This window comes from Saccopteryx bilineata, chromosome 3, assembly GCF_036850765.1.
Source record: "Saccopteryx bilineata isolate mSacBil1 chromosome 3, mSacBil1_pri_phased_curated, whole genome shotgun sequence".
NCBI lineage: Eukaryota > Metazoa > Chordata > Mammalia > Chiroptera > Emballonuridae > Saccopteryx > Saccopteryx bilineata.
In genome coordinates, this window is record NC_089492.1 from 247,191,127 (window position 1) to 247,203,150 (window position 12,024).

The 12,024-nt window shown below is 49.3% G+C and overlaps 1 protein-coding gene across 3 annotated transcripts in view; it reads left to right on the top strand.

The window, feature by feature from the left end:
* TTC22 (tetratricopeptide repeat domain 22) overlaps positions 1 to 7,106 on the top strand; it is a 29,118-nt gene extending 22,012 nt beyond the window's left edge. The window contains exon 7 of one of the 3 annotated variants that reach the window (XM_066269096.1): positions 5,884 to 7,106. In XM_066269096.1, the coding sequence (XP_066125193.1) occupies positions 5,884 to 5,949 (66 nt within the window). In that variant the 3' untranslated portion in view covers positions 5,950 to 7,106. Of the gene's footprint in view, positions 1 to 34; positions 1,850 to 4,566; positions 5,402 to 5,883 lie in introns of those variants that run through there. The other 2 variants (XM_066269097.1, XM_066269095.1) reach the window with 2 other exon arrangements.
* The last annotated feature ends 4,918 nt before the right edge of the window (positions 7,107 to 12,024 follow it).

Genomic DNA, 12,024 nt, shown 5'->3' on the forward strand with positions numbered 1-12,024 from the left:
GGTTGCAAGGCTCACCCAGGCCACCCCACCCCAGGTCTACTACTACATGGGCGTAGATGCGATGCAGGAGCTGCTGGCCGTGGACGAGGCGGCGCTGAACCAGGCCCTGGTCTTCCTGGCCAAGGCTGGGGAGTCAGAGGTGGGCGCCACGCTGCCCGAGCTGCAGCTACTGCGAGGCAAGTGCCTGCGCATCAAGGGCGAGGAGGCCAACGCGGCGGCCTGCTTCAAACGCGTGGTGGAGCTGGACGACACTGGCTCCTGCCACACCGAGGGCTTCGGCTACCTGCTCGAAGCGCTGCTGGCGCAGTGGAGCCAAGCACAGCTGAGCGACGGCGAGCTGGGCCGCGAGGTGGACGCGTGGCTGCGCTGCGCCCAGGACAAGTACCCGGCCGCGCGGCTGCGTCAGGAGCTGCAACGTGTGTGGCGCGGCCACACCGGCGAGGTGCTGGGGCTGGCCCGGGCCTTGGTGGCCCAGGGGCGGCCGGCGCTGGTGCGGCTGCTCTTTGAGACCATGGAACACGAGGGCGAGGACACTGGCGCACCGCGGGGCCGCCGCTCGTTCTCCTTCTGAGGGACCGCATCGGGGACCTGCCCCGCCCCCTCGAGGCCCCGCGCACAGCTGATTGGACCAACTCTGAACCTGCTTGAGCAGGTGGGGACTTTGAGACACTAGGGCAGTTTGACATGCGTGCGGAGAAAGAAGGACCTGGTTCAGGAAAGTGCCAATTGAAGGAGAGAATTGGGAAAATATGCAGAGAAAATAAGATGGTTGCGAGTCTCCTAAGGGATACGGAAGATAACTGTCTCCATTTTGGCCGTTCTCTAGTCCATGGTGTAGTCCCTGAGGCCTTAGTGCCTGTCTTTGGATTCCCGGGAACGACACTCTGTAATAAAGCCCTTATTTAAGTTGACTGGAGTGGGTCTCACAGGTCCTGCAGCCAGAAAAGTCAAGGCTAGAGCAGAGGGCAAAGCTGCACAGTGAGCAGGGAAGGGGCAGAGTGGTGGCCCAGACCCGCCTGCTCAGGGCTCTTCCCTACCTGGCTAGCAGCCTTCCAGCAGGCCTCATCCTTGCTCGGGTGTCTGCAAGCCTCCCAGGAAAGGAATAAAGCCCATCAATAGTGATTTTGCTTCACTCATCAGGAAGTGCCACCTGCCGCCAATCTTGAACCTACCACAAGAGAATGAAGAATATCTTGGAATTTTACACTCTTGGAATCATAGACATAGAATCTTATGTGGACTTTGATGGTCAAAGACATAGACATTGGCCACCAAATCTTAGACTGGCCAACCTGGATTTTTGTGGCCCCACCTACAAGAACTACTCAACCTAAAATTCCAGATTAAGTTCTTGCCAGACTCCAGGAAAGCTAGTTAGTCGTACATAACTGCAATGGCAAAACCCCCATATTGGTTTGTAATTTGTTTTGCATTTGTTCCTTTCTTTAAACAGTTATACGCACTGCTTTGCTCAGATCTCTGATCTTCAGCTATTCACCAGGGATAGGCCAGCACCCCTACATTGCTCTTTATGCCTCCAATAACAGATGGAGAAAAGACTGAGAGGTGCAGGCCTTAGCGATCACATTCTCCACATCTCTCATTGTGGAGATGGAAAGACTGAGAACCCTCCAAGGGAAGTGATTTGCCCAAGGTCACATTTCCTAGCCATTCCTCCTTTGTACCTGAGACTTGCTGTGAGCATTTTTTAGGTTTGGAAAAGTATGAATATACTGGTTAACACTAAAGCATTAAGTGTTTATGTGTCACCTGTCACATAAACACTTTTCCTCTACTGCCTCCTCTTCCGGTTAAACCTTTTTAATAAACTTTCATTCTGATCACCTCATTCATACTTCTCGTATAAATGACCAACAAACACCCACTATAGCGTCTCTCAGAGATTTCGTGTATTGACTAAAAGCTAAAAAGATAGGAAACCCCATTTCCAGGACAGACCCCAGATTCAATTTCCGGCACTTCTTGCATGTAATTCTCTCAACAGCCCTGGGTAGTAGCATTCTATCCTCATTTTACAGATGAGGACACTGAGATACTGTGTCCTCAGGTAAGTATGGGAAGAGCCAGAATTTGGACCAGGCCTGCCCAGTTCTGTGCTGCCTTCTGAAACAGTCTTTCCTGGGAGATATGTCATCTGTGGTCTAGAGTTGGGTCTATTATAACCAATTTGAACTGTCCCTTCCCCCAGTGCCCTAGTCTCTGTGTTCCCAAATTGCTTTTCCTCTGTGACTTTGTACATCCTCCACCTCCACTGGCTTTTTTCCTGTGACTTCCATCCCAAGTGCCTCTTCCAGTAAGTCTTACCAAAGCCTCCCAGCTCTCATTAATCACTCTCTTTTATGCATAGAGAGCTCTCAGGGCACCATGTCCTACCGCATTGCATTTATTCCTTCTTTTTGGGTCATAATTTTGTTAGCATGTCTGTTGCCCACCCTGCCCCCAACTCTATTTACAGCAGGAACTATAACTGATTCAGCCCCAGGGCCCTGCACTGATCTTGGCACACAAGACAGGCTCAGTCTGGGTTGTTGAGCTGAGTAAACTCACAGCGGTGATGTCGCTACCTCAGTCACAAACAAGTGACTCCATCACCAGGTCCACAACGCTGAGGCTGGAGCCAGCTCTGCAGCCCAAGGACCTCTGAGGCCCAGAACTCAAACTTAAAGCAGGGGCTTTCTTTCCTCGTCCTCTCCAGCCTTAAGCTAATTCTCCAATTCTGCAACTGGGAAACTGAGGCCCAGCTTGGGAAACAGGCAAGAGAGCAGGGACTTGACCAAGGTCAAGCCATGAACCAATGACTGGTTCAAACTTGAATCCCAGGTCCAGACTTGCGGGCCAGTGTTCTCCGCCCTTTCAGGACATGCCTCCTTTTACTTCTATCAAGTCCAGGAGGACTACAGGCCTTCCGTTCCTTCACTCAGCTAGTACTTATCAACCACTGGTTGAGTGCCAAACATAGTGCCAAGCTCTGGGGCTCCATGGAGAACAAAATAGACCTGCCCTTACCTTCAGGGAGCTCACAGGAGACTAATGGGAAGCTGAGGAAGATTTTTTTTTTTTAATTTAGTGAAAGTATGGAAGGCAGAGACAGACTCCCACATGTGCCCCGACCAGAATCCACCTGGCATGCCCACTAGGGGGTGATGCTCTGTCCATCAGGGGCCCTTGCTTCATTGCAACCAGAGCCGTTTTTTAGTGCCTGAGGTGAAGGCCATGGAGCCATCTTCAGTGCCTGGGGCCAACTCGCTCTAATCAATCCACGGCTGCAGGAGGGGAGGAGAAGAGAGAGAGAAGCAAGAGGGAGAGGGGTGGAGAAGCAAATGGATGCTTCTCCTGTGTGCCCTGACTGGGAATTGAACCCAGGACATCCACACGCCAGGCCGACGCTCTACCACTGAGCCAACCGGCCAGGGCTGAAGAAGGTTTTAGCTGGCAGAGCTGGCTACCCTCCCCCTCCACACCAGTCTTCTGCATCCTGTTTTAGTGGCCTTCCCCACCCCCCTTTGGGGAGGAGAGGATGGCCATCCCTGGGGCTTGGGGCCTGGTCCTTGGCTGCCCCTCTCCAGCAAGCCACTGCTGAGGCCAGACCTCACCGTCTCCCAGGTCTATGGTTCTGGCTGGTCTGGGGAGGCTAGTGGGTGGCTGATCTTTATTTAATTACAATTTTGAGCCCTGCAGAACACCCCTGCCCGCTGGGCAGCTGGGAGAACAACTGTCTGTCACACAGCTGAAGCAGCAGGAGATCCTTAGGGGAGCACTGCAGAATAAAAGCCTTAATGACCCCATAATCGGAGTAATGAAGATAAATCACACCTCGTGCTGCCTGCCCTCTCCTTCCTCTGCACCTAGCAGCCAACACCAGGCAGCTGGAAACTCCTGTTTAGCCAGTGTGAGCAAGGCATGCTAAAGGAAAGCAGGCGAGATATTTCAGCTGTAGGCTTCCAGAATCTCAGGGTTGGAGAGAACCTTAGTCATCACCTCTTTCAACCTGTCCATCTAAAGCAGGACTCCCCTCAACAGTGGTTGCTCTGGAAGGAGGGTCTGACTACTTGCACACCTCTGGCAGACAGACAGCTTACTACCTAGTGAAGGAATTAACCCATTTTCATCTGGTCTGCCTTTTGAGTTTGTGCTTCTATTGGTTGAAATCCTCTTTTCTGTAGTTTCTATCTTTTAATTCAACTTCAGCTTCTGGGCCCACACAGAACAGGCCCTAATAAACATGGTGACCTTGAACAAGTTACTTTCCTCTGGTCCCCATTCTCTCTTTCTGTTTTAGCACCTCTTTCAGTGTTAGAGTTGTTCAAAAGGTGGCTGGCCGCTCCGTCCGTGGCCAGGTGGAGCTCTGACCGGCTTCCAGCGGCCAGCGCAGCCTGGAGCCTGCACAGAGCGGTGCTAACAGCTGAAAGCAGAACAGAACAGGGCTCTCCCGTCCCTAATCAGGCCCCAAGGGTGCACCCTGTGTGGATGGATGATGGTGGCTGGATGCCAAATGAAGTGAAATATCTCCTTTTCTCAGGCTGTTAACTTTTTTTCTTGTTTAAGGAAGGGGAGGATAATGACATCTAGCACTTTACAACTCAGCAGTAAAACGAGCAGATGGAAACAGATCCCCAGCATGGCGGGCATGCTTGCAGTGAGAAGCCCTCCCCAGCCCTGTGGGCTGAAGTCACTGGCAAGGCTGGCTGATGCGCTTAGGGCAGCGCCTGCTCCCTTTCTCTCCCCCAGCTCCTCCCCACAGGCAGCTGCTCCAGTGCCTGGGCTCCACCTGCCCTCACCTCTGGCTTCCTACCTCTGCTCACCCTATCCCACCTGCCTGGAGCACCTTCCCTACCTCCCAGGTCTGCATGGAAGACACCTAGCTCTAGTTTTTATGAGGAGGGGAGGAGGGGGCTGTTCCTGGCCAGCTGTGGTGAGCAAAAACTGGAGCTGCGGAAAAGCTTCAGCTGGCCTCTAGGTGGCCATAAAAGAAAGATTTGGCTGAGCAGGGAAGTTTCCCACAGGGAAGTCAAAGAGAATCATCTTCTTCATCATCACCATCACAACAATGTACTGAGACGTTGACTTGGCCCGTCCCTGTGGCTCGTGGCTCACACGCCTTACCTCGCTTGCCCCTCATAAGCCCATAAGCTATGTTTCAGCTTTGTCTCCGTTTTACAATAACTTGCCCGGAGTCCCTCCACCCCGCCTGGAATGGCAGGCAAGCTAAAGAGTACTAATAAATGGCTTTTTAACTGTTTGGGGTTTCGATTACTTTCTCTTCTATCACATATGTTGCTGTATAAACTGAACACTTACAAAAAATCTGAATGTATTTTTCAGGTTTATGTTTCCAAACCCAGCAATAGCTCTGTGGTGGGGCTTGTTCAATTTTGGCATGTAAATTGTTTCATTAAACTGCAGCTGCTCTGTGAGTTTTATTTGTCATCCACAAAGTAAAAGAAACAAACAAAAGAACCTCCATATTTACGGTGGAGATCTATTGTTTCCTCTGCTCAAAGCCCCTCCCTGCTGGGAATAGCATACTTCTTCCTGGGCTGGGAAGTGGCTCCTTCCCTACTCTGCCTGGAAGAGGAGGGCTGCCAGTCACAACACCGCATGCCCAGAACACAAGAGCTGACAAATGACTGAAGTTGGGCTAATCAGAGTCCTTCCCATAGACTTTTCCAACTGGGTGCAGGGACAGAAAATGCTCTGTGTGTCTGTTGAAACAGCTGTTAGTGGCTGTCCCGTTAGGATTAGGCTTGGTTTTCATCAAAGACCTGAAAACAGTATTTCAAACAAGATGGCAGTTTGTCCTGTGAGGGCAGCTCAAGTATCACTTTAGTGCTTGCCCACCTCCCTTCTCCCCTCACCTACCAGGTACCTGCTGAAGTCATCCTACTGCAAGCACCTGCCACTCTCCACCTGACTGGAAACACTGGGTAACTGAGGCCCCTGAGAGCAGCCTTCAACTAATGGGGAATGGAAATTGAAGAAGAGCCCAGCGCATGGGGGGTGGGGGAGATAAGATCATTCGGAGGCAAATTCCACATTCTCCCTGAGGTCCCATTGGGACTGAGTCTGGTTTTCCATAGCAGTAACCTGCTTGTTCATTCTTCCTTCCCTCTCTCATTTCCCCACTCCTCTATTGGCATTTCCTGGGATCACCTCCCAAATTAACTGCTAGCCCTAAAATCCTTAATTCAAGGTCTGCTTCTGGGGCAGCCCAGCTTTGGACAGCCTTGAAGTCCTTCTTTCTCCCAAGATGAGATCTGCACCACCTCAGTACTCCCTTGGCACTTTCTTTGTACCTCTAATATAATGCATCATGGTCTCTTCTGTTGTATTTAAGTATGAGAAAAGAATGAATATAGGGAATATAGATAATTGAGTCACTTAACCAAGCTGCTAAAATTGTTAATGTTATGAAGGTTAATGCATAAGGTAACTATCCTATTCTTGATCTAACTCACCTGGGAACTTAAACTTCTGGACTTTCAAGTCCTGTGTCAATGCCTGGATATACATCTGGACATACCCTAGACCTCCAGATAACCTCTGATTACTCCCTGAAGGACTCGTGTATCCAGCCCACCTGACATCCATTCTAGACCCCTGACCTCTGACTGATAACCATCCTAGGCCAACCCTAGGGCTAAGAATGCAGGACAGAAAATTCTCAAAAAGGTACTTTATGGCCTGACCTGTGGTGGCGCAGTGGATAAAGCGTCGACCTGGAAATGCTGAGGTCGCTGGTTCGAAACCCTGGGCTTGCCTGGTCAAGGCACATATGGGAGTTGATGCTTCCAGCTCCTCCCCCCTTCTCTAGGTTGCTAAGAACCTATTTACTTTCTGCCAGCCAGCCCTGGGAACTTAGGGCACAGGGAGGAATAGGGGGCATCATCCTACCTGATAACAGTACCCACTTCTTGTAGGCGAGGATTAAATGAGGGAATGTGTGCACACTCAGTAAGTGTGAACCATTCATCTTTACCAGCAGTGCCTTCTGTGCACAGGGCATACTAAAATGTGACAAGATCTTATTTTAAATATGAAAAAAACTGAGAAATTGTTTCTGTCTCTCTCTCTCCTCTCTCTCTCCCTTTCTGTCTCTCTCTCCTCTCTAAAAATGAATAAATAAAATAAAAATAAAAAAGGTACTTTTTACTGCAAGAATTCTAAACATTTCTTTTTTCTTCAGAACACTTTTAGGTTTTTGCCTAGCCATGTTCATAGTTTGCCAATTCTAAGACCCTTGAATAAGTCTTTATGATTTATCTCTAGCAAAGCCTTCAGACTCTTTTTGAGTTCATTTAACAAGTATAAAATAGAAAGGAATATTCATTTATTATTGAGTACCAGCTGTGTACCAAGCACTGTACCAGGTATCTTGTGCTCATTCATCCATTTATTCACTAATTAATTTATTCAAAAATATTTATTGTGCATTTACAATGTGGCAGACAATGATCTAAGTCAAGGGTTGGCAAACTATGACCCACAAGCCAAATTCAGTCCACCACCTAATTTTTTTTTTTTTTTTTTTGTATTTTTCTGAAGCTGGAAACAGGGAGAGACAGTCAGACAGACTCCCGCATGTGCCCGACCCGGATCCACCCAGCACACCCACCAGGGGCGATGCTCTGCCCACCAGGGGGCGATGCTCTGCCCCTCTGGGGCGTCGCTCTGCCGCGACCAGAGCCACTCCAGCGCCTGGGGTAGAGGCCAAGGAGCCATCCCCAGTGCCCGGGCCATCTTTGCTCCAATAGAGCCTTGGCTGCGGCAGGGGAAGAGAGAGACAGAGAGGAAGGAGGGGGTGGTGGGTGGAGAAGCAAATGGGCGCTTCTCCTATGTGCCCTGGCCGGGAATCGAACCTGGGTCCCCCTCACGCCAGGCCGACGCTCTACTGCTGAGCCAACCGGCCAGGGCCCCACCACCTATAAGTAAAGTTTTATTGGAACACAGTCATGTTCATTTGTTGACATACTTTTATGGCTGCTTTCAGGCTATAACAACAGAAACCATATGTCCTGCAAAGCATAAGATATTGACTGTCTGGCCCTTTACAGAAAAAGTTTAGTGCCCTTGGTCTGGGCACTGGGGATGCTGCAGTGAACAAAACAAACAAACATCCTATACTCCTAGATGGCGTTTGCATTCTCCTGGGGTTCAGGGAGAGGTAACACAAACAAACTGAAGACTAGGTAAGATATTTAGTATGCTAAATGGTGATAGATACCATGGAGAAAAATGAAGCAGGTAGGGAGTATCAGGAATGCTGGGAGGAGGACAGGTAGGAGTGGGGATTGCTGTGAGTATGAGAGCTAATGGGCCAGATGAGAACTCAGACAAAATTCTGAGGAGAGGAGAGTCCTTACCCATGAGAACTTCAAGAAAGGCTTACCAAAGAGGGTACCATCAGGCTGGGATCCTAAAGATCAGGCCTCCAGACAGAGGGGACCCAACCAGAAAGACTGTTTGTGTGATGGCTCCCACGATTTTGGTTATGGGTCAACACATATTTATATAAATAAGTTGCCACTGGAGGCTGTGAGTGCATGGAGATGAATTTTTTCTCCCCCTTTTATTAGTGGTGTTGGCCACAGACAAGCTAGCCAACTTTTCCAAGCCTTGGTTGTCTCATCTGTAATATAGACATAAGAGTGATGTTTACACCTCATGGGGTTATTGTGGGGATTTAGCCAGACATGGACATTAAAAAGTGTTTAATATTGTCCCTGGAATATAGCAAGGGCTTTATAAATATGATGATTATTGCTGGCCACACTTCAATTCTGAAGAATCTTGATTTAAAAAAGAGGCCTACCTCCCCAGTCCCCATCTGGTCTCTAATCAACTTAAACTTAGGCATTGAAGCAATGAACAAGTGGTGCTCTCTGGGTCCAAGCAGAAGAGGCCCCTGAAGACAGAAGAACAGATTTGGTATCCCACACAGTGGCAGAGTGGGAGTCCTTTGTAACTAGAGGCAGCATCAAAATGATAATTCTCTCCTTCTGAGACAGGCTGAGCCTCTCTTAGATGAACGGGAATGTCCTTTACTTACCTCTTGAGCCTCTTCAAGATAAGATTAAGGTTCTCTTCGGGTACTCCTCAAACCAATGTGTCTGCGCCTACACCAGTCAATGCCAGCCTTCGGCAGAAGCCCAGAGAACAAAGAGATCCACTCCACACGTGTACAAAGAAACCCAGCTCCATATAAGCCAGACCCCAGCAGCAGTTCAGGGAGCTATATGCTGTAAGTGCATGCTCCCTTGATGCATCAAGCTCTCCTCTTCCCTTTTTCCCCTCGCCCAGTTTTTAGTAAGCCACTTCTCTTTTGAATCTGTTTCACCTCCTCTCGTTCTACCCTGGGGTGGGGGAAAGAACCCCTCCATGCTGGCGACACTTGTGGTGGGCTAGGGGAGCCATGTGGTTCCCAGAATCAGAATGGGTTCAGGGATGGGCAAGATGCTTTCAAGTACATCTTTCATTGAATCCTCCGAACACCCCTAAGTGATGCTATTATGATTTATGTTTTACTTAATGAAAAACTGATGAAGTAACTGTCCCCAGGTTACATAGCTAGGAAGTGGCTGGGCAGGGTTCCAATTCGAGGTCACCTTCCTACCTACAGTCCAATCTGTTTTGGCTTGGCTGGGCTAATGGGGTGGGGGTGGGCTCTGAAGTCCACCAAGTGGACTGTTCCAATGGCTCTCTGGAGTCGGTCCCCTCCTCTCCTGCACACCGCCCCAGTCTGGGCCATTGCAGGAGTCTCCCATCAGGCCTCTCTCCCTACCCTCTCTCTTCCATCTGAGTTCACACCTCACTCAGGCAAAGAAACACAGCTGACCATGTCCTTCCCTGGTGTAAAACCCTTCTACTGCCCGCAGGCCTTCCACTGCCACGGACCACACTGGCCAGTGAGTGACCTCAGCAGAGGAGACAGCCATCTTACTGTTGTGGGTTAAGCTTCTCAACAGGTGTGTGTGTGTGTATGTGTTGGTGGAGAGAGGAGTATCATTCTTCACAGAAAAAGTCTCATTGGCCTCAAAGATGAAGAGAAACTTGTCGCCGGTCCAGCAGGCCCCACCACACTGGCACCCACTGCCTTTCCAGTGGTGCTTTCTCACACTGAGTGTTCTTGTATTCCAGCCACAACTATCTTTAAGCCTTCTTATTTACAGCCAGATGTGACTTACTGTCCCTCGACTAGAATGTCATTCTACCCCCCCTTTAGCCCGAAAAACTCATTATCCTTTAAGGTCCAATTCCATGTCCCCTCCTCCAAGAAGCCCTCCTGATTCCACCACCCCCATTCTTGTAAGCAAGATGCTCCCTCATCATCTTGCTTTTCCCTCCTCGCAGCTTCTTACCACAGGCTATTGGGACTACACTTTTGAGAGGCAGTCTCTCCAGAACGTTGTGAGCAATTTGAGGTCAAGGAGTTCCCCATTAACTCTGCCTTTACTTACTCATTCAGCACACATTTGGAACCCCTCTCCATGTAGTTCATGGGCTCTGGATGCAGGGATGACGCACTGTGTCCTCAAAGGAGCTCCAACCTGAAAGAGAGACAAACCATCCATTCATTTACTGATTGATATATTACAACAACAAACAAAAAGCAAAACCCTTTGCTTATCTTCCTTCTGGGCCAGGCTCTGTGTTCAAGGCATAGGAAAGAGCAAAACCAGTCTGGCCAGTGGCCAAGGGAAACCATTGAGTGTGTAGTAGGGTGTCCCCAGGGCTAAGGGACACCAAGGCAAGTGTTGGGTCCTTTTGTTTTGTTTTAAATGACAATGAATAATTTGTTCTGTGAGATTTTTTTTTCTGTTTTAGGGAACTTGTAGAATTTTAACCATGAATGAACTCTATAAATCACCCAATGAATGACTGATCAACTGATTGATTGACGTGTAACACAAGAAGTTGCTAGCAGCCATATGGCTACATTCTTAGTCTCCCTCACAGTGGACTTCCTCAATGGGGAACAAATTTATTCTGACCATGGCTGGCTTGAGCAGGCTCTGCAGCTCCAGGCTGTAGAGCCTCCTGCAAACTTGAAGTAAAATGCTGCAGTTCCCAGCCTGCCTCCCAAGGGGGTCGTGAGCATTAATTAGTTACCATTGGTAAAGTGCTCTGAAGATGTGGGGTGTATAAACACAGCAAGTCATTAGGCCTCTCCATACCACTATGCTCTACAGCCTGGGAACTGCTAATTGAGAAATAATTAACACCTCAGGGTGCAGAGGACGGATGCTGGCTTTTCCAGGATTGGAAGGGATGTAATAATGTACATAGGGAGCAGGGAGAACTATAAGGCTACTTTGGATCCCAAAATATACCAAAGATTATTCAACTCCTGCCTCTAAGGAGGAAGTGTGGGGAATATTGCCTCAGTAAAACCTTTGGGACTGCACTCCTTGGAGAAAGCCTGGACCACAGTGTTGGGTTGCAGAGACTGAGCCACACTCTTAAATCAAAAGAGCTCAGGTCCAGCCCAATTCTGTCCAGCCTCCAAGCTGGTTGGGCGGACAGCAGTTGTGTGGTCCACCCAAGCTGTATTTTCCTCAGCTGTAAGACTGAGATGATAATATGCATCAATCATCTGTCCTACCTACCCCACACCTGGCTGTCTAGTGCCTTTTCTTGAGGCCAGCAGATCCAGACTCAGCTGCACACTAGGATCTGGAGAACTATAAAGTACTGATGCCCAGACCCACCCAGATTGATAACCAGCATCTCAGGGGCTGGGCTTGGGCACATATGGTGATTCCAGTGCAGTCAAGGTTGAGAAGCACTGTGTTCTGATTCGTGAGAAAAGATGTAAACCTGACCACACCCCATGCTTCCCTCACACATGCTCATCATTTCCTGATTCCGTGCCGGTGCGTGTTCTGGTCCCTCTGCCTGGACATTCTAGTTCACTCCCTCTGCCATTCTTGTCCTGGTTAACCACATTCATATTTCAGGTTCAGCTTCAAGCTCACCTCCTCAGTGAAGCCTTCTTTCCCAGCATTC